At 30.5% G+C, this 18,498-nt stretch overlaps 3 protein-coding genes across 5 annotated transcripts; 1 reads left to right on the top strand and 2 right to left on the bottom strand.

Annotated features, from left to right (window-relative positions):
- The first annotated feature begins 1,455 nt into the window (after positions 1 to 1,455).
- Positions 1,456 to 2,976, top strand: LOC101509751 (NAD(P)H-quinone oxidoreductase subunit L, chloroplastic). 2 transcript variants are annotated; one of them, XM_004504515.3, is made up of 5 exons: positions 1,456 to 1,661; positions 1,774 to 1,866; positions 2,143 to 2,256; positions 2,453 to 2,547; positions 2,653 to 2,976. In XM_004504515.3, the coding sequence occupies exons 1-5, from the start codon at positions 1,521 to 1,523 to the stop codon at positions 2,798 to 2,800; spliced, it is 591 nt and encodes a 196-aa protein (XP_004504572.1). In that variant the 5' UTR covers positions 1,456 to 1,520; the 3' UTR covers positions 2,801 to 2,976. The 2 variants fall into 2 exon arrangements, with proteins under 2 accessions (XP_004504572.1, XP_004504571.1); XM_004504514.4 differs by having other exon boundaries at positions 1,461 to 1,661; positions 1,768 to 1,866.
- A 1,338-nt stretch (positions 2,977 to 4,314) lies between these two features.
- Positions 4,315 to 9,843, bottom strand: LOC101509424 (uncharacterized). The gene is made up of 10 exons (XM_004504513.4): positions 9,237 to 9,843; positions 8,950 to 9,087; positions 7,605 to 7,793; positions 6,290 to 6,427; positions 6,029 to 6,147; positions 5,792 to 5,921; positions 5,570 to 5,699; positions 5,390 to 5,469; positions 5,068 to 5,202; positions 4,315 to 4,907 (listed from the first exon to the last, which is right to left on the bottom strand). Exons 1-10 carry the CDS (start codon positions 9,720 to 9,722, stop codon positions 4,680 to 4,682), a joined length of 1,773 nt encoding a protein of 590 aa, XP_004504570.1. The 5' UTR covers positions 9,723 to 9,843; the 3' UTR covers positions 4,315 to 4,679.
- Positions 9,844 to 12,621: 2,778 nt separating this feature from the next.
- On the bottom strand, positions 12,622 to 15,453 carry LOC101509100 (adenylate kinase isoenzyme 6 homolog). Of its 2 annotated transcripts, XM_027335467.2 has the most exons (5): positions 15,205 to 15,453; positions 13,959 to 14,005; positions 13,672 to 13,874; positions 13,143 to 13,288; positions 12,622 to 13,050 (listed from the first exon to the last, which is right to left on the bottom strand). In XM_027335467.2, the coding sequence occupies exons 3-5, from the start codon at positions 13,870 to 13,872 to the stop codon at positions 12,858 to 12,860; spliced, it is 540 nt and encodes a 179-aa protein (XP_027191268.1). In that variant the 5' UTR covers positions 13,873 to 13,874; positions 13,959 to 14,005; positions 15,205 to 15,453; the 3' UTR covers positions 12,622 to 12,857. The 2 variants fall into 2 exon arrangements, with proteins under 2 accessions (XP_027191268.1, XP_004504569.1); XM_004504512.4 differs by lacking the exon at positions 13,959 to 14,005 and having other exon boundaries at positions 15,205 to 15,451.
- Between the last annotated feature and the right edge of the window lie 3,045 nt (positions 15,454 to 18,498).

The raw sequence follows: 18,498 nt of genomic DNA, 5'->3' as shown, positions 1-18,498 counted from the left end.
TCACGTTTAAGATTAGACATCTAGAATGTTACTCGATGGATCTGATTATATTGACTTAATAATAGGTAATCACATTTGCAAAATATTGATATTAAGCATGAAAGAGAGAAAAAAAAAACATAAATAAATTTTGTATTGATTAAATGAGAAAGATTATTACAATATTAGGTATAATAAAATTTATGTACTCAAATTAGAATAATTAATTTCTAACTACAGTAACTAACACTCGACTAAAATAAATAATTTATAACCAATTTTATATTTCTAATAATTCTTTGTAAGTTAGAAGGTGTTTGTGACACTTCTAGCTTAAGACAAATAACAGAAATGTTGTAAAATTGAGAAGAAAAAATATCGGAATAACTAACTTTATTATACTAAAATAGCATTTGCAAAATATTGATATTAAACATAAAATAAAAAAAAAAACATAGATAAATTTTGTATTAGTCAAATGAAAAATATGATTACAATAGTAAGTATAATGAAATTTATATATTTAAATTCAAACAACTAATTTTTAACTAAAATAATTAATATATATCTAAGATAATTGACTTTTAATCAATTTTGCATATCTAATAGTAGGTCGACTTATAAATCTTGGATAGATTTTAAATATTATCGATGTTCGTCAATTCCATGTTTATGGAAGCGGAAAAACTCAACAATTGGGAGAAAAAATTCTCATTATTTCATCGGTCCAATTTCAAATTGAATCAATTAGCAAAGTATATATTAGAGTATGAACGCACCAAGAGATAATACAAAGGAATAAACAAATAAAAAAAATGTAACTAATCTTGCTCACGTGAGAATGCTAGTCTAACTGATCTCAATAACTAATTCAACTAATTAGTAATTGATTGTGTAATAGAAATCATCAACTATAACAATACCGTTATATAAACAAGGTTCAAGACTGAAGTTTGCCTCAAAAATCATTAATTTCATAGATCAAATTATTCGACCTCTTCCATTATTTTCATGACTAAACCGGTGATTCGCTTGAGTGTGTTTGCTATCTCATTCTGCTTTCATTAAATAAAACGCTATAATAGCTGGTTGAAATATTGAATTATTAATTACAGAAATGCTATTAATTACAGAAATGCTATCTCACTTGAATTATTAATTAAATAAAACGCTATTCTGCTTTCATTTTGACTGGACCAACAAAAATGCACTTTTTCTAGTGTACAACTACAGAAGTTTAAACAAAACAATTCATAAAATTAAAAAAATTATTCCAAGTAAAATTTTCGTCCTAGAATTATTACTACATGATTAGTTTTATGTTAGTCCCAAATATTTACCAAAATTCATGTTGAGTCGGTTAATTACAAACTAAAAAGTTTTAGCCTCAAAAGTTGAATGAATGGACAATAAGCATTGGGAGTTGGGAGTGGTGGTGGATGAGTCTAATTTCCACGTGTCATTCTGAATTTCACCATTCACACAATTGAACAGAAAAGAAAAGGGATAAGGAACCAAACCGAGAGAGCTCTAAGCAAAAAATGAGCTACTCATTGAGCCTCCATGTTCCTAAAGCTCTACCTCCTCTTCCCTATTCATCACGTTCCATTCCTTCTCTCTTCATTGCTTCCAAACTCAAACCATTCCATAACAATACTACTCCTTCCAGCCAATCACTTCATGTATTAATTTTTTTTCTTATTCCAACCATATTCCTTTACTCATATATTTAGTTAATAATTTGCTCCTTTCATTGCTTATTATAATTAACTAATTATCTAACCTCAGTTGCAGATAGTAAAATGCAGCAGCCACAAGCCAAATAATCCCGTCAGTCTAAACAAAACAAGTTTGGCACTGCCCATAGGAGCAGTGCTCTTGGCCTTGGTGAGATTATATTAGGTTTTGGATTCGAACTCGGATCAAGACATTCCACTTAATAATATCAGCATTTATATTCAGTTAGGATTTAAGACAATTTTTGTTACTCTATCTGTCACTAGAAATAACAACCAATATTAGAGTCTATATTTTTTTTATTACTAAATTTAATGACTGACAAATTTCAAATTTTCTCTCTAATTTTGGTAGTTAATTTAATTAATTATTTTAAGTAGTGTGTTGATTAACATAGACAAAATGTGATTGTGGGTATTGGAACAGGCAGAGCATCCAGCAGCATTAGCAGTAACTGGACAAAATAATAATCCACAAGAACTCTCATGGATTTTGACACAATTGGGGGTTGTACTTTTTTTCTACTTCCTTGTTGCGCCAGTAAGTTCTATAATTTCACAGCTTATGAAGTTTGTTACAATATATATACTCATTTGTTAACAGAATATAAAAAATAAAAAAAACACACATTTATATATTTGGTGATACGAGTACTTTTTTTACTCATACTTTGTTATTATGATTATAAAGTAGGTGAATGAAGAGCATATATAACTGGGTGAATTAATTATTGCAGCCAATGATAATGTACTGGCTTTGGAAAAGATGGTACAGAAGAAAGCTTGTGGAGATGTATTTCCAATTCATGTTTGTCTTCATTTTCTTCCCAGCGTGAGTGCTTGTTTTCTTTTTCCTAAAGGAACTTGTTCTAATGTGCATTGCATAGTGACTATAAAAGTGTGATTATTATTTTTCCTTTACTTGTTTGTCATGTAGGATTATTGTTTGGGCACCGTTTCTTAACTTCAGGAAGTTCCCACGGGATCCATCGTTGCAGTATCCTTGGTCTATACCTGAAGATCCTTCAACAGTAAGAAATGCATATTCAAAATACCCATTTGCAGATCCTGAAGATTATGATTAACCATGACCAAATCATATGTATGATTTTATTTCTAAACTATAGTTCTCTCAAACTACACTTTATTTTATGTATAGGATTATAGTGCCTCTTTCTCCTTTTGATTGTTGAATGGGATTCAGTTGTAAAAATTTAAGTCAACGCTTAATTCAAAGTTAATACCAAATTTTCACTTTCAATGTTGAACGTGTCACTGTCAATTGGATTTCTTTAAAGAAAGTAACTTACCATCTATTTATCCCTAACCTAATATAAAACAATATTGCTACCCATACTCTCCTTTTTACTACTCACACCCTTCAATTTTTTTTTAAAAACAAAATACTTAAAATATTATTGTCTATTAATAACATTATTAACTCATACGTAAATTCAATATATTTACGTAAACTCAATTTACTTACGTCTCGTTTATGTAACTGAAATTACGTGAACTGAGTTCATGTACTTTTACGTGAACAAATATCATGTCTCCAAGATTTATCTTTAAGAAAATTTATATCATTAAATTTCACATACCAAAAAATCTCTCAAAATTGTATCAACTAGCAATAACCAAGAAAAATTATTAATTGCTTTAATAAATTTATTTATATCCCTTTTACGATTAAATAAAAGTTTCAGCTCTTTTTTTATTTTTGTAATTTTAAATAGTATGATTTATATTTTCGAGTGTACATTTATATATTAGATTATTTATTAAATTAATATAATTAATATCGCATAATATTTCTTTTACAAGTACTAATAATATTCATTGATTTTAATATTTATTGAGATAATGTTAAATTTATATAAAATTGTATCAGTTTTAGTTTTAAAAATATTAGAAGTGATATTTTTTTAACAAAATTGTATCTGTTTTAGTTTTAAAAATATTATAAAATTCTATCGGTTTTAGCAAAATTGAATATAAAAATGGCTAATACTAGTGAGTTTGTTAGGAATTACTTGAGCTCGCCTAATTTTTGCGGCCAAAAGAAAAACATTTTCCGTTTATGTGATATTGATTGATCATGCAAAGCCAAATTTCTGAAAATTCTAAACAAAAATGTATACATGGTCAAACTATATAATAAGTACCGTCATGCAGTATGCTAAAATCACAAGAACCTTAAAAAATTGAAGAGTTTAATGGATGTAAACATTAACATTATTAAAAAAGAAAATTACACTACCAATCAATCAAGTCTCGTCCTAGAAATGTTCAATAGAATTTCAAAAAGTGATATGGCAAATTAGCACAAAAGTGAAATAAAACTAGATGGCTGGGTAAAACCATTTTTATACACTATACAGTCAACGATACATATCCATTTAACTCTAAAAAGTAACGGCCTGTCAATGTGACTTATATTATCGGAGACCATCAAATCATGTATCCTGCTCTTTATAGACCATAGGACAAGCTCAACAATGTTGCTCAATAAAAAGGGAAAAAATGGAGAACTGAGAAAAGACGGAAAAGAGCACAAACTAATAAAAATAGTGCAAGAGCAATAAAAAACTTCGCAATGTATCATCAAAATTCCTTTTGATTCAACTAAATTAACTTCAGAGTACAGGTGTGTAGTTGCCTCATTGGCATTTTGCCAGCATGGTGATGTAAGGGCATAAGATCACTAAAATTTTAAGACTCAACAGAAGCAAGAACATCAAATAAATTATAAAATGGTCAAACTAAAGTAAACCTCAAAGTAGCATTGACCTCAACTATTCTGTATCGTCTGAACAAGATTTGACCTAAGTGTACAACCTCCGAATGATGCACTTTATTACGAGGCAATTAGTTTGCTGTACCCATTGTGGTTGACATGAGCTGACGAGAAAATCGCTATATGACGCAACCAACTGCCGGTAATACAGAATATTCTCCAAGTGCTCAGAACTGGGAGTTGAAAAGTACAGAGAGTTTCTTAAAACCCACGGATTCCATGTTGGGGTAGAAAACAGCAGCACCAACAGCCAAAGCAAGAACAGTGAAGGTCAAACATGCCTTGCACCCATTGCTTTGTGAAACTCTGCCTGAGATTATCTTACAATATTTATCTGCGTCCTTGAAGAGTGCTTGACGAGCACCATCAGTCTCAGTAGCCAATGCTTTCTCATTCTGCAGCCAAAATAGTTAAATCATCATATGCCAAGTTCAAACATTCTGCTACTTCAATACAATATAACAATTCAATCAATCCATGACAGGATGATTGGTAAGTGATCCCAGATGCAATAAACAAATAGTATATCATGCAGACAGATGGATGGAAAATTACCTTTTGCCTGAGATTCTTTAGGATCTCCCTCAGTGGCTCATGGGGAGACAATTTCGTAGCTTGCACCTTCCAATCATCAGAAAGCTTCTTCAAAACCGCAACACTTGCTACAATGTTGTCCTGATAAACTTTTTCCTGCCCATATCCAATCCAATAAATAAAAAAAAGGAGCAAATAAGTATAAAGTTTCATGATTGCTGTGTATAAACTAAAATAAAATAAAAACTTCTCTCTTTTAATAAATTTACTTGCTCTCCAAAAAAAAAAGGTTACAAAAAACATGCACGGTCATTTTAGTATGCTATTAGATGGGAAAACTCACCCACTGCTTGTAGCATTCAGTGCTTTGGCTCAAACACCAAATCAAAATACCAGCTGCTTCTTTTGATAATGCAGGATTGTCTGAAAAATACAAAAATGTATCAAAATACCCTCTAACACACTTGGTTCATCTAAGCAACAAAAGAGAACAGAAATCAAACAAGAAAATCGGGTTTAATACCTTCTCCGGCTACTTTAATAGCAAAACTGAATATCTGCTGTGAGACTTGTTTCATTGCTTTACTTCCAGGAGAACCACCAAGAGCCACCTCTTTCAGAGTGGGGTATATGGCCTCAAATCTTTCTGTAGCCTGTATAAAAGCAACATATTGACATAAATTTGAAAGCTCTAGAAATATGATGCATCCAAATTCAAAAATACCAGAGCCAGATGAACACCTACCTTCACTCTAGTTGAAGATGGGAAAGTAACCCGGATCAAAGTTTCAAATGCTGGAGGAGGAATTAATCGTTCCCCCTTTCTTACAGCACCATTAACCAAAATAGGCCGTGCTTTAGGGGCAGACAAAATCCTGCCAGCAAATCAAAAAAAATAATGGTGAAGATGGCAACCAAAAATAAAGGGTGGCAACAGCAATAGTGAGAAAGGGGTGTAAAGGAAGCCACATATACTACATACTTTTCCACAAGCTGCAAAACCAAATCTCTGGATTGGGGGTTGCCACTTTTGCTAACCACTATAGGTAGGAGATTCCGTGACCAAGCATACAAACCTACTGAAAGATCTCCAACTGATGCCTACATAAAAATGTTTCAACATTAAGCATTAGCAAGATGAAGGGATAAAATGCTATAGTCTTAATTTTAAAGGGTAAAATATAACTCCTTTGTTCTATATTTCTAATTAATCCACTTAATTGATTTGGCATTTACTCCTCACCTGAGCAATCATCCATACAATCACCGGAAGTTTATCTTGTCCTTGATATTTTGAAGTCTCCCTCAATGTGGGCAATACAGTAATAAGAGCATCGGGCTTCCGGCGCAATACCATCGCTAAAGCAACAAAGATTGCAACCTGCAGGTCATGTAAAATCAATCTCAATCTACATGAAAAAACAGACGAAAGAAAAGCATATTTGCATTTTTGAAAGGCTACAAAATCATATAAATGTTAAATGCAATTTAGGATTTTCGAGACCAAAATCTAAGTTTTTTCAAGTCCCTGATAAGTAAAATTCACTCAATAAAAAATTGACATAGCTGAAGTCTTAAAACAGGCAAACAATGCATAATGCCGCTCTCTAAATCAAATTAACCTACTGAAGATGGAAGCATCTGTTCTGATTTCCGCTACTTATTATTTCCAAGTGTTTTCAACTTCAAAAGAAAAATACCCTGTCAACTGAATAATGAAAGTCAAACAAGCTACATTATTTTCCCAACTGTTCGGAACTACCAAAGGTGGACATGGCAATCAAAGTATGTGGATATTTGACCTTATGAGTCACCAAATGCCACCAGTCACCACAACCAGTAACAACAACCACCAAGCCTTATCCTACTAGGTCGGGTGCCTACATGCATCAAATGCCTCTCATGTTTCCCACTCACTCCTGAATTGACTGTCTATCCGATAGCATAGCACCTACCAGAAGTTCCTTATTCAGTCTTGATATTGACAATTCATATATTGATTATACAAGTCATCGAAGATCCAATGGAAAAGGGAATGACAAGAAAAATTTAACTAAAATTTATCAATGGTGTGCCTCCTCCCAGCCTCTTGAAATTTTACACCAACCAGAGCCACTAGAGCAATTAAAAAAATGGATGTTTATCATAACAATCTTATGACTTATCCCAAAAAACAAATTAAAATATCAAATTGCACTGCCACTGTGGCACAAGTTAGAGAATATCAGAGTCATTCATTAACAAATCCAGTATCCCTATTGAATATGGCAATTTGGTTAGGAAAGAATATTTGGACTGATAACGAAGGTATAGTTATACATTAATTATTAATCATTCTTTGGGACAAGATTATTTACTAGGCCTATCTTTGGTGTTCAGAGAACATCAGTTCTGCCGGAGAACTCTGGCTCTTACTAGTGAACAGAAAACTATACTGTTCTGCGTTATCTTAGTTTGATTTCTTTGGTGGATGGCTATATTATTCGATTTTATTTAGAAGGAAAAGAAATAAAAAGAAAAAATAAATAAAACAAAAGAATTAGACTAGTCTAAGTTACCTGAGATTTTGAAGTTACTTGTTGCACAGCCTTTTTGGAACCCTTGGACACTGTTTGCTGGCTACCCAAGTCGGCAAGAATACTATCCAGAGACCAAAGAAGAAAGAAACTAAGTGCCTCAGGAGATCGATGGTTAACCCAGTCAGCTGCTGTCTTATATACAACATCAGATATGTGAGAAAGTGGCACCTGAAAAAAAAAAAATCTGTATTAACATTCACAAGAAAAAAATAAACTATACCAGAGGTTATGATGTTTATCATAAGATAAATTGTCGATGCTGAAATAAATATCAAATATTCTTTGAACATCAAATTACCAAAACAACAACAGATTCAGCACTATTAGCTAAATAGTAGATGCAGAAACATATACAACATTTCAGTACTGCGGTATGGGCAATGGGCTGAGTGTTAAAGCATTAAAAAAATTCAATACCATGACACATTAACATGTTAAACATGGTAGAAAAAGGCACAATAATTAAGGCAAAAACTTACCCAGCTAACCAAAATAAAATACTCATTTTCAAAAGTGAATATGATAAATGGTACATTGAGTAAAATCAATATCACAATATACAATATATAACTTAAAGCACCACACAATATGCTGCCACCAATCCAAGAAATTTGAAGTGCTACACATGATTTAAACAAAAATAACCTTACATTCTATATTGCATGTTATATTCCACAATTATCTAAACACAAGGTATTTCGCAGAAAAAACATTAAATTTCTGTTCATTGAATCTCCAACTAGCCAATATTTCTAAAGTCGGTAGCATATTTAAAAGCAAAGAAACTGATGAATGGATGCCTTTAAGATTGCATATGAACACCATGTCAGGTTACTCAAAAGTGTCCACTCAAATCAGTGTGAATCTACGCTTTCCTAGTTAAGAGGACCATATAAGTGCCACTTTGCCATCATTAACCCTCATCATATAGGGTTTCTCTTCTGTAGCACATAGGCTTCTGAATAAAGGCGTGTCTGACACCGACATGACACCACAACTTACATTCAATTAATTAATTATCTCAGTGTTGTCTGGTGTCCGTGTCATTATTTGTGCTTCACAGGGTTTCTCCAATGCCAAGAGGAATTTTGAGCACAATAAATCCCAAATCATATAGCAAAAATTAGGCACCTTACACATTCAAATCAAAGCATTGAATTGTAACCCAGCTAGCTAATAATGATCAGTTATTCATCCAAAAAAACAGAACATATATCACACTTAAACACATACATTTACTAGCACCATTCACATACAACAGTTAATTTTCATCAGTGTTAGCAACAACAGGGAAGAATGAGAAAATAAAGAATTCGAAACTCACATCAACAATCTTAGCAACAGCTGACTCCCTGAACAATTTCACCCAGGGAAATTGAGAAGCGGTCACAGCAGAAAAAGCACGTCCAAAATAATCCGCAAACCGCATCATTTGTATATCCTCTTTCTGCTCGAACGATGCCTATTTTGAAAACAAACATGCAAAAATTCAAACCAAAAATCAAACACAATGCGTGATCTCCCGTTCAAACATCTGCTCTCGCTTGATCCAACAGATCAAACCTAAACCTGCGTAATTAAATTTCACATTAACCAAATCAAATACCCTACCGATATTTCAACGAGAAAAGACTCCAGATCAGCCGCGTCAATCTTTGCCGCAGCCTCTGCCACCGTGACCTTAGGCTTCTTCGGCTTCTTCTGCTTCACCTTCTTCACCTCCTCCGCTTTCCCGTTCTCCGCTGAACGATCTTCGTCGTCCTCATCATAGTCATCATCATAATCACGTGACCGCTGCTTCGATCTGACCGGAGCATCATCAAATTCGGCATCTGCCGCCGCTCGAGCCTCGAGAATGCGGCGGCGCCGATCCTCCGACTGCAGTTCGAGCGACCGGAAGACGACGTCGTTTCCGTTGAAGGTGAGTTTGTTGGAATTGGCACGGGAATCGGAACTGGCGATGCCGTTAGCGTCCTTCTTCTTCTGTTTTTTAGCGTAGGTAACCTTCTGCCAGCCGTGATCAGCGTTGTGAGATACGGAAGAGACGCCGTTGGATTCTCCGGAGGCGGATTCGAAGGGCGCGTACTTTTCCTCCATGGTTGAAGCTGGAAACGTGAATTACTGTAGATATGTTTGTATGTGTGAGAAAATGAGGGAGAAAGTGATTGAAAGGAAGCGAAAATGAGAGAAAGGAAGATCGAAGAAGAAGATGATGAAAAGGGAAAATTTTGATCTTACAAGGAGTTGACTTGTTGGAATTGACCTCACTCTTGCCACGGAATTACCGCAATGCCAAGGGGTAGTTGTGTGTTGAAATTATCACGTGTTTTGCCCAATAGCTTCTCTACACCTGTAGACTGAGGATCTGTACGGAACACGTGTTTGATTATAAATAAATTAAAACATTATTATTTACATTTAAAAAATTAAAATTAAAATATTGCTTCCGTTTTTTTTATTAATAATAATAAAATTTATGATAAATGGACTATAGTTTTTTACTATTGAACTAAATCCTTGAATTCCCATTGTCCTTATTTATGAATAAAACAAAACCTTATTTATAAATAAATTAAAATTATTAAAATTTTATTTATTATGATAATTATCACATTAAATATGTAATAAATTATGACTTTGAGTAAACAAACAATTAAAAAATAATTTTTAGAAACAATAATATAAATAGAATTGAATTTTATTTTATTTTTATTTAATTTCAAAAAATTATAATAATAGATAAAATACATTTTTTTTAAATACACGTTTACATATATATTTAGATATAAAACGATTTTTATTTCAAAAATAGTGATTTTAGTTTCAAAGAAGTAAACATCAATTAAATAATTATATATATAATTATATATATATATAAAATAAAATAAAATTTATCCATTTTATTTAAATAAAATAATAATAATACTTTTTTAACTCAAAATAATACTAATAAAAGCTTGTAAAAAAATTTAATACTTATAAAATATCGAAAAATTGAATAACATAGTTTGAAGCAAAAGGATAAATATTTGATGGTGTCATATTGTTTATATTTTATGTTTGATGTGCTGCTGATAAAAAATAATAATTAAATATTATTATTATATTATATTTAGATAAGTTAAATAATGATACTTAATTCATTATATTTGTAACGCAATTATATTTAATCTATTAAAAAAATTAAATTAACATTTTAGTTTTATGAGTTTAATAAATTTTTTAACTCAAAATAATACTAATAAAAGCTTGTAAAAAAATTTAATACTTATAAAATATCGAAAAATTGAATAACATAGTTTGAAGCAAAAGGATAAATATTTGATGGTGTCATATTGTTTATATTTTATGTTTGATGTGCTGCTGATAAAAAATAATAATTAAATATTATTATTATATTATATTTAGATAAGTTAAATAATGATACTTAATTCATTATATTTGTAACGCAATTATATTTAATCTATTAAAAAAATTAAATTAACATTTTAGTTTTATGAGTTTAATAAAAAATTATTTTTTATTTTAAGTATTTAATTTCGATCAATTTTTAATTTGTATAAAATAATAAAATTAGGTCTATAAGAACATTGTTAAAATTAATATTGATATGTTTTAATTTTTAATTTAATGTTTTTATTTTGTTCTTTTAGTGTACATTTTTATTTTATTAATTTAAAATTGATTTATCTTTGAAATTATTATTTTTTATATTTTTTAAATTATATTTTTCTAAATAAAATAGTAAATTATGTTCTTATCATGTCATATCACTTTCTAACTCAACCTCTATTTTAGATAAGATTTTAAATGATATAATAAGGTTTATGATTATCTTATACTATCATGCTGACTAATGGATAAATTGAGATAGCATACTACAATTTCTCATAATATCTCTCTTATTTTGATTTTTTTTTCAACGATAAAAATATTAATAATTAATATCGCACACTTGGTCCAATCCAATCGCACAACAAATCCATCCATGCGACATTCTATGGTAGATGGGCGAAGCCAACTATGAGCACTTTCAAGTGTAACATTCATGCGACTTTTTTCAATGACAAGAGCATGGTAAGCTTTGGTACATACATCTATCAATGGGTGAAGAAACTCAACCTGCACCCGTTTCTTTTGAACTTTACTCGAAAAAATTATTCTTTTTGTTTCAAAATAATTAAGTTATTATTTCCGTAAGATATTTGTATATTATCAATATCATAAATTTATAGTAAAAAATATTGTATTGAAAATAATGTAAATAGTATTAAAAAAATATATTAAAAATTAAAATCATCAATTATTTTTAGAAAAAATTTTAGACAGCATAAACCACCCACCCATATCCAATTGTTCAGCTTTTTGATTGCTAATTCAATATTGCAGAAAATTTTATTTTAAAATAATTTTCGTGACTCATTGGTCGAGTTTATTAAGAGGCATGTGAATGTAGCAGCAGCTCAAACTTTTGCAAATGCGATATTGATATGGCTTATTCTTAGTGTTTTGCTTCTGATATTGATAATGAAATGCTATAACCTCCATTTTGAAGAAATGAAAACTTAGAAATATAGATTATAATCGTCAAAATAGTCTTGCACAATAGATTGACCCATTTGGATTGATATAAAAGATGGATTAAGTTATTAAAATTTAATTCTAATAAATTTGTGATCTGTAAACTTGGCCTGAAAATTAACAGATATATTAGTTTATCGAATTTGAATCTAGAAATTTCTTTAAAAAAAATTGGTGTCTTTACTCACCAATTAAACTACTTACAAAGACCATGAGTATGTGTCGTAATAAAGGACAGGTGATCCAATGTTAAACATGTTTTGTTTTTAAATGGACAATATTAAAGATGGTTGTTGGTAGAAAGTTATACGTTGTTCAATCAACTAACAAAAATACTGACTCTTATTTTTACTTCAATTTCACTGACTTTTTTGGTTATAAATTTCACCAACTCTTTTAACCATGCTCCATCCAGTATGTTTAAACCTTCCTTAGCTATCTCAACTCAGTTCATTATTGTGAAACCATATAAAAGTTTAACACACTTTCTGTTGTCTAATTTAAAACCCATAATAACATGAATGTCAAAAACTAATGCCTCATCTAAACTTGTAAGAGGTAATTCTACAAGATTGCAAATTCAGGCATGAACCCATAATATTTTCATCACACCCTATACCATGGTGTGTACATTGAACTTATATTTGTTGTTTATGACTGGGGTGGAGAAGCCCAATTTCTGATCCAATCTGTCAGAGTTGCAACATTTCTACTAATGTCTTCAATATTATTACTTTCCATTGCAACAACTTTGTCTTCTGCGTAACTTTGTTTAGCCTCCTCGAGCAAAACTTGAAAGATTTCACATTCGACATTGTTGGAAAGCTTTGAATCTTTGTAACCTCTGTCATGGAGATGGGGGAAGTATGTTAATGCCAAAACTTAGAATAGAATCAAAAAATCGACATTCAACAACAACAACAAGTGCTCCCACACCTCTTACTCAAACGATCATACAAAATGGTGTTATCAGTTTGAAGTACAACGACACAATCAAACCATCGCTCAGGAAAGAAATCACAGCCATGATAGTCAACAATGTTCCCACCCTCTTCCATAACATCCTCAAGTTCATCACACACCTACAAAAAACCATAAAATTATACTTGTAAGACCTATATACACAAGATAAACAACAGCATTTTATCAAGACAGTACAACTGAAATTTCGCCGTTTAGTATATATTATGGAAAAATAATGAAGAGGTGACAAAATCAGTCAAGGTAGGCAATAGTTAAGGATAGATGCATAAGGATTAAACATTAGAGAACTAACAACATACAAATCAAATTTGATAATGATAATTATACTATAAGACCCGAAAGAAAGCATTCCATGGACAGCATATTTAACACCACCTCGCAATTAATAATGATAGTTATAGTCTTCATTGTATTGAATCTAAACATCCTCAAAACAAAACAAGTTTATGAGAACCAAACAAGAGATAAATTGGAAGCTTACCAAATCTTCATCAATAATGTAAGAATCAAGCTCATCATCCCAGCCATCATGCAAGTTATTCTTTTTTACCAAATCTCCAATATTGATGTGGCGGAGCTGAGTGGCTTCAGCCAGGGCAGTTGACATGGCTGTCTTTCCTGTCCCTGGTGTACCAGTCACCAAAATGTTTGGACTCTGCCTCCTGCCACTTTCTTGAACCATGACTGCAACACATTTTCCATTGAAGTTATTGAACAAAATTTCAAGGATTGCAGCATAGTAAATTGCAAAGTGTTCCATTCACCGACCTATCAGATCGAAGATGTGTCCCGGTGTCCGACACGGACAGCAACACCTTGATTACATTCAATTAATTCATTTTCTTAAATTATTACTTGTGTCAACTTGTCAGTGTCTAGTATTCATGTCAGTATTTGTGTTTGAAACATATTTTTTAAAAGTATTAATCATTGTCGAAAACTAAATAAAAATAAATGAACGGAACCCAAGAATTGGATTCCAAGGATTTAGAGAAAGAAGAAAAACACAAATATTTAGAAAGAAAAAAAGATAAGAAATAATAGGATAGAATCACTTCAAAGAAAATGATACACAAAAGCAGATACACTCCTACAATAATTTACACCATTCAATTTCTAATTTGGCAAAAGATCCTTTCTAAAGGGGTGGAAGCCTCTATTTAAAACTTCCAATACATTAGGATAGGGATTAGGTCCAAGGTAACTAACTAATATTAGAAACACCAAAGCAATTACACCTTTACCACTACTAACAACCTAGGAACATAACTACTAACAAACTCCTAAGTATACCTATTTTTATATCCTAACATGAACTTTGGCATGCTAAGATTCTAATAAAAAAACATAAAGAAAAATTCTAGCAACACACTCTTTTAGGGATTAGGTCCAAGGTAACTAACTAATATTAGAAACACCAAAGCAATTACACCTTTACCACTACTAACAACCTAGGAACATAACTACTAACAAACTCCTAATTATACCTATTTTTATATCCTAACATGAACTTTGGCATGTTAAGATTCTAATAAGAACACATAAAGAATAATGCTACCAGCACACTCTTTAGCATACACTTTTGTACTCTTTTTGATTGGTGAAAATTCAAATAAGTCTCACCAAATTCATTGGGAACCAACATGATTTAGTTCATGTGGAACCAGGGCCAGTCCTAAGATATTTGGTGCCCTCAGGGAACTCTAAAAAATAAACCTCGTGATAGTTTTATTTTTACTTGCAAAAATATTAATAATTTATTCATTATAATCAAAATCCATTAAAAGAAAATCACAATTTTTGAAAAAAATATCTTCTCCTCCTTCACAAAATAGGCACAATGTTTGAAAATAGTTCAACGTAATAGAAAAACAATAATTCAATGAAACAACACACCAAAAAGCGAATCAAAACTAAACTAAAATGTTCAAAATAAGAATCAAAACAACCATTGAAACAGCATAAAAGAAGAATACATAAGAGAAAAACTTGGTAAGGATGAACAGAAATGAACCAGAACTAAGCGATTGAGAAAGAACGAAGGAGGCGCTAGGTTGCCGGAGGGTGGAACGTCGGTGGTCTTGGGTGATGGCAAAGTCAGGATGGATTTGGAGCTTTGAGTGAAAGAGTTAGATTGAATAGTAAGAGACAACAGAAGTGAGTTTAGAAACAGAAACAACAAACAACAACAAAAAAACAACGAGGTCCAAGCGGTAGATGATGGGCCTCTTCAAATGGAAATGTATTGGCCTCCATGAGTTTTCTACTTGCCGCTCCTTAAGACATTTAAATAAATAAAAATTTAATATTTATATAAAGTTTCAATTTTTTTTTCCTTCCTACTTTTTATTCACAATTTCGAAACTTTGACAAATATATCAGCATTTTTGAAATTTTTGAAGCAAATAAATAAATTTTTTTCAAACTTCTTGATTAATTTAAAACTTATGAAGCTAATTTTCAGTTTTTAAAAATAATTTCAAAACTTTTGAATAATATGAAGCTTTCGGAATAAAAAAATTTCTGAAATTTTGAAAGTTTTGAAACTCACTATTTTAATATTTTGAAAGTTTCAAATTAAATGAAATTTATGGAAACCTATTTGTTAAACTTTCAAAAAATTGAAACTTTTAAAACTCATATTTTTAAAACATTTGAAAGTTTTCAAACATTTAAAGTATTTGAAAATTTCCAATTTCTTTTTTAATTATTAATATGATAATTAATATGTTAATTTAATTTTATAGTGTCTAGAGCTAGAGGCATGAATGGAAAAATTATTTGTACTATCGCCAGCAACAAAGACAAAAGAGTTTCACCCACCACATCATATCAACAAATAAATTAGATTGTTCTAACATCAATATTTTGTATAATTAAATTCTATTATAATATGAATTTTCAAACATCAATACTTAAATTATATTCTACAAGTAAATAATGAAAAACTCAACTCTAACTCAATCATAAAAAGGAGGCAACAACGCTTCACACATACAAATTAATACTCATTAATGAAATACAATGGTTTGAAAGGTTAACACATACAAATTAATCTTTATTTAATAAAATACAAGACAATTCGATAAGACCTTATAATTACAAAAAAGAAATACATTTCATTATTATTATTATCATTATAATTATTAAATAACCAAACAATAAAAGATGATAAAACCTTAAAAACATGTAATTATAATGTTAGCTAAGGTCTAAACAAATACTTTTGCAATACTTAGCCAAAGTGTGAACAAACTTAATTATAATGTTTGAATAATTATGAATAATAGACTTACAATGATCAATAATAGATTCAAATTTTGAGAAATTAAAAGGCACATAATATTCGTGTTGTGCCAAGCTCATAAATCACTTTGGACTTATTCGGTTAATTACATATAGGTATAGAAAAAATTGTGGAAAACTGAATAATTATACAATATTTCATTGTTTATTTAGCTACTATGTTCACCCCAAAGCAATATTAAAAGCTAATAGTTTCTTCAACGTCATCACTCTTAGTAGCAAGTTTGACAGATGCGATGTCTAAGAAAATTCAATATCAAAATGTTACTCAATTTGGTCATTGTAGGATGAAACAGGTGGTTTTGAAGTGTACCGTTGAATTGATGGTGCTTTCGTCCAAGGTTCGAACACTCGATTTTTCTAATTTTAGTCTATGTTTCTTCTTCACAACAGTGTTCCAAATTTTTAATGCATTTGATGTTTGCTCATCAAATATTTATTTTTTCATTGTTGAGCTCGTCTGCAAAATGCAGTCAATTAGTTCATCTTGAAATCTTAGTAACTTGCAAGTATAAATGATGGTAAATGATGATCATATCATGAAATTGAAAACATGTAATATATGGCATATCATTGTAAATTCATAAAGCAACAAAAATAACTTCAAAAAAATTTAACTAGTATATATCATGAAGTGCGGACAATATCATTGACTCAACAATTAAAAAATGATAAGCTTTTATACCATCTTAAAATTTGAACTTATTATCTAACTTATTATTATTATTATTATTATTATTATTATTATTATTATTATTATTATTTATTACTATTATTATTATTATTATTATTATTATTATTATTATTATTATTATTATTATTATTATTATTATTATTATTATTATTATTATTATTATTATTATTATTGTTGTTGTTGTTGTTGTTGTTTTCTCTACTTTGTTTTAATGGTAAAAGCAATTACATATCCTCTTTTTGAGATCTAGATTCCTTGTTGTTAACTGGGTCGAGACGGGCTTGTGCATTGGCTTTGCCTAAACGGTGTATTATTTTTTAGCATATAAAAATTAATAAATTATTTATTTAATTAAATGAATGCTTGCATTTTTTATTTCTTATTGATACGTTAATTAAGTAATTTCCCTCCACCAACTCAACATTCAACATATGATCCGATCAGTTCCTTGCCCCCGATTTCGCGCTTCAGTTTTGTTGGTCAAAACCCTAACCGTTGGTCTCACACGTCTGTTATTGTCTGGTCAAAAACCTAGGTCAAAATCCTAAGTTTAGAGCGCACGTTTCTGTGGTCAAAACCTAAATATCGGAGCGCACATTTAATGTATCAGACATAATGGATCACATTTTTCTCTCTGATGCAGTTGCAGATTTCCTCTATAAATAGAGGGTTCTCATTAGTTAGAAAAACATACAAAAAACACTATGAATCTGAGACTTTTCTCTCTTCTCCTCCTTTCTTACTCACTTTTTATTTTTTATTTGAGTTGTCTTAGTGCATATTACGAGTGGTAGTCATTCAACTGTCATATTGAGGGTGTGATTCTATAACGAATTTCTACGGTGTCGTAGAACTCTGATACAATGATTTGTGTTGTTTTATCATGGGGACTTCATGGTTGATAGTTTGCGTTATACAATTTGGTCAGTCCCTCAAAACGTCTTAAAGAAAATGACCTAATATGCGACTCAATTCAATAATATTTTCGACTGCATACATTATTTTTTCAAAGTAATTACATACCTTCTTCTTTTTGAGATATAAATTTCTTATTATTAGCCGTAAATAAGTTTGAAAATCTAGGATAAATTATGATTTCCTACTTCTAAGAATTTGTGGATAGGTTTACCCATACACACATAGTTTATCCAAACCTAGCATAGATATGTCATTTTATCCTTTAATTTATAATTTATTTGATAACATAGATTTTCTCTTATTACTTTGTATGTTTTTGAAATCCTATCCTCAATATTCAAACTAACGTTATGGTTGATTTTTTAGATTTTTGCAATTACAACACTCTTT

Source organism: Cicer arietinum, chromosome 6, assembly GCF_000331145.2.
Source record: "Cicer arietinum cultivar CDC Frontier isolate Library 1 chromosome 6, Cicar.CDCFrontier_v2.0, whole genome shotgun sequence".
Taxonomy (NCBI): Eukaryota; Viridiplantae; Streptophyta; class Magnoliopsida; order Fabales; family Fabaceae; genus Cicer; species Cicer arietinum.
This window is presented reverse-complemented; position numbering and strand designations above follow the sequence as displayed.

Coding starts and splice junctions, on each gene's coding strand:
- LOC101509751 (XM_004504514.4), top strand. CDS start 1,521: ATGAGCTACTCATTGAGCCTCCATGTTCCTAAAGCTCTACCTCCTCTT. Junction 1,662..1,767: donor CTTCCAGCCAATCACTTCAT/GTATTAATTTTT, acceptor ATCTAACCTCAG/TTGCAGATAGTAAAATGCAG. Junction 2,257..2,452: donor TCTACTTCCTTGTTGCGCCA/GTAAGTTCTATA, acceptor TAATTATTGCAG/CCAATGATAATGTACTGGCT.
- LOC101509424 (XM_004504513.4), bottom strand. CDS start 9,722: ATGGAGGAAAAGTACGCGCCCTTCGAATCCGCCTCCGGAGAATCCAAC. Junction 6,428..7,604: donor AAGTAACTTCAAAATCTCAG/GTAACTTAGACT, acceptor CATGACCTGCAG/GTTGCAATCTTTGTTGCTTT. Junction 6,148..6,289: donor TTGTATGGATGATTGCTCAG/GTGAGGAGTAAA, acceptor ATTTTTATGTAG/GCATCAGTTGGAGATCTTTC.
- LOC101509100 (XM_027335467.2), bottom strand. CDS start 13,872: ATGGTTCAAGAAAGTGGCAGGAGGCAGAGTCCAAACATTTTGGTGACT. Junction 13,289..13,671: donor ACATTATTGATGAAGATTTG/GTAAGCTTCCAA, acceptor GGTTTTTTGTAG/GTGTGTGATGAACTTGAGGA. Junction 13,051..13,142: donor TATGATCGTTTGAGTAAGAG/GTGTGGGAGCAC, acceptor TCTCCATGACAG/AGGTTACAAAGATTCAAAGC.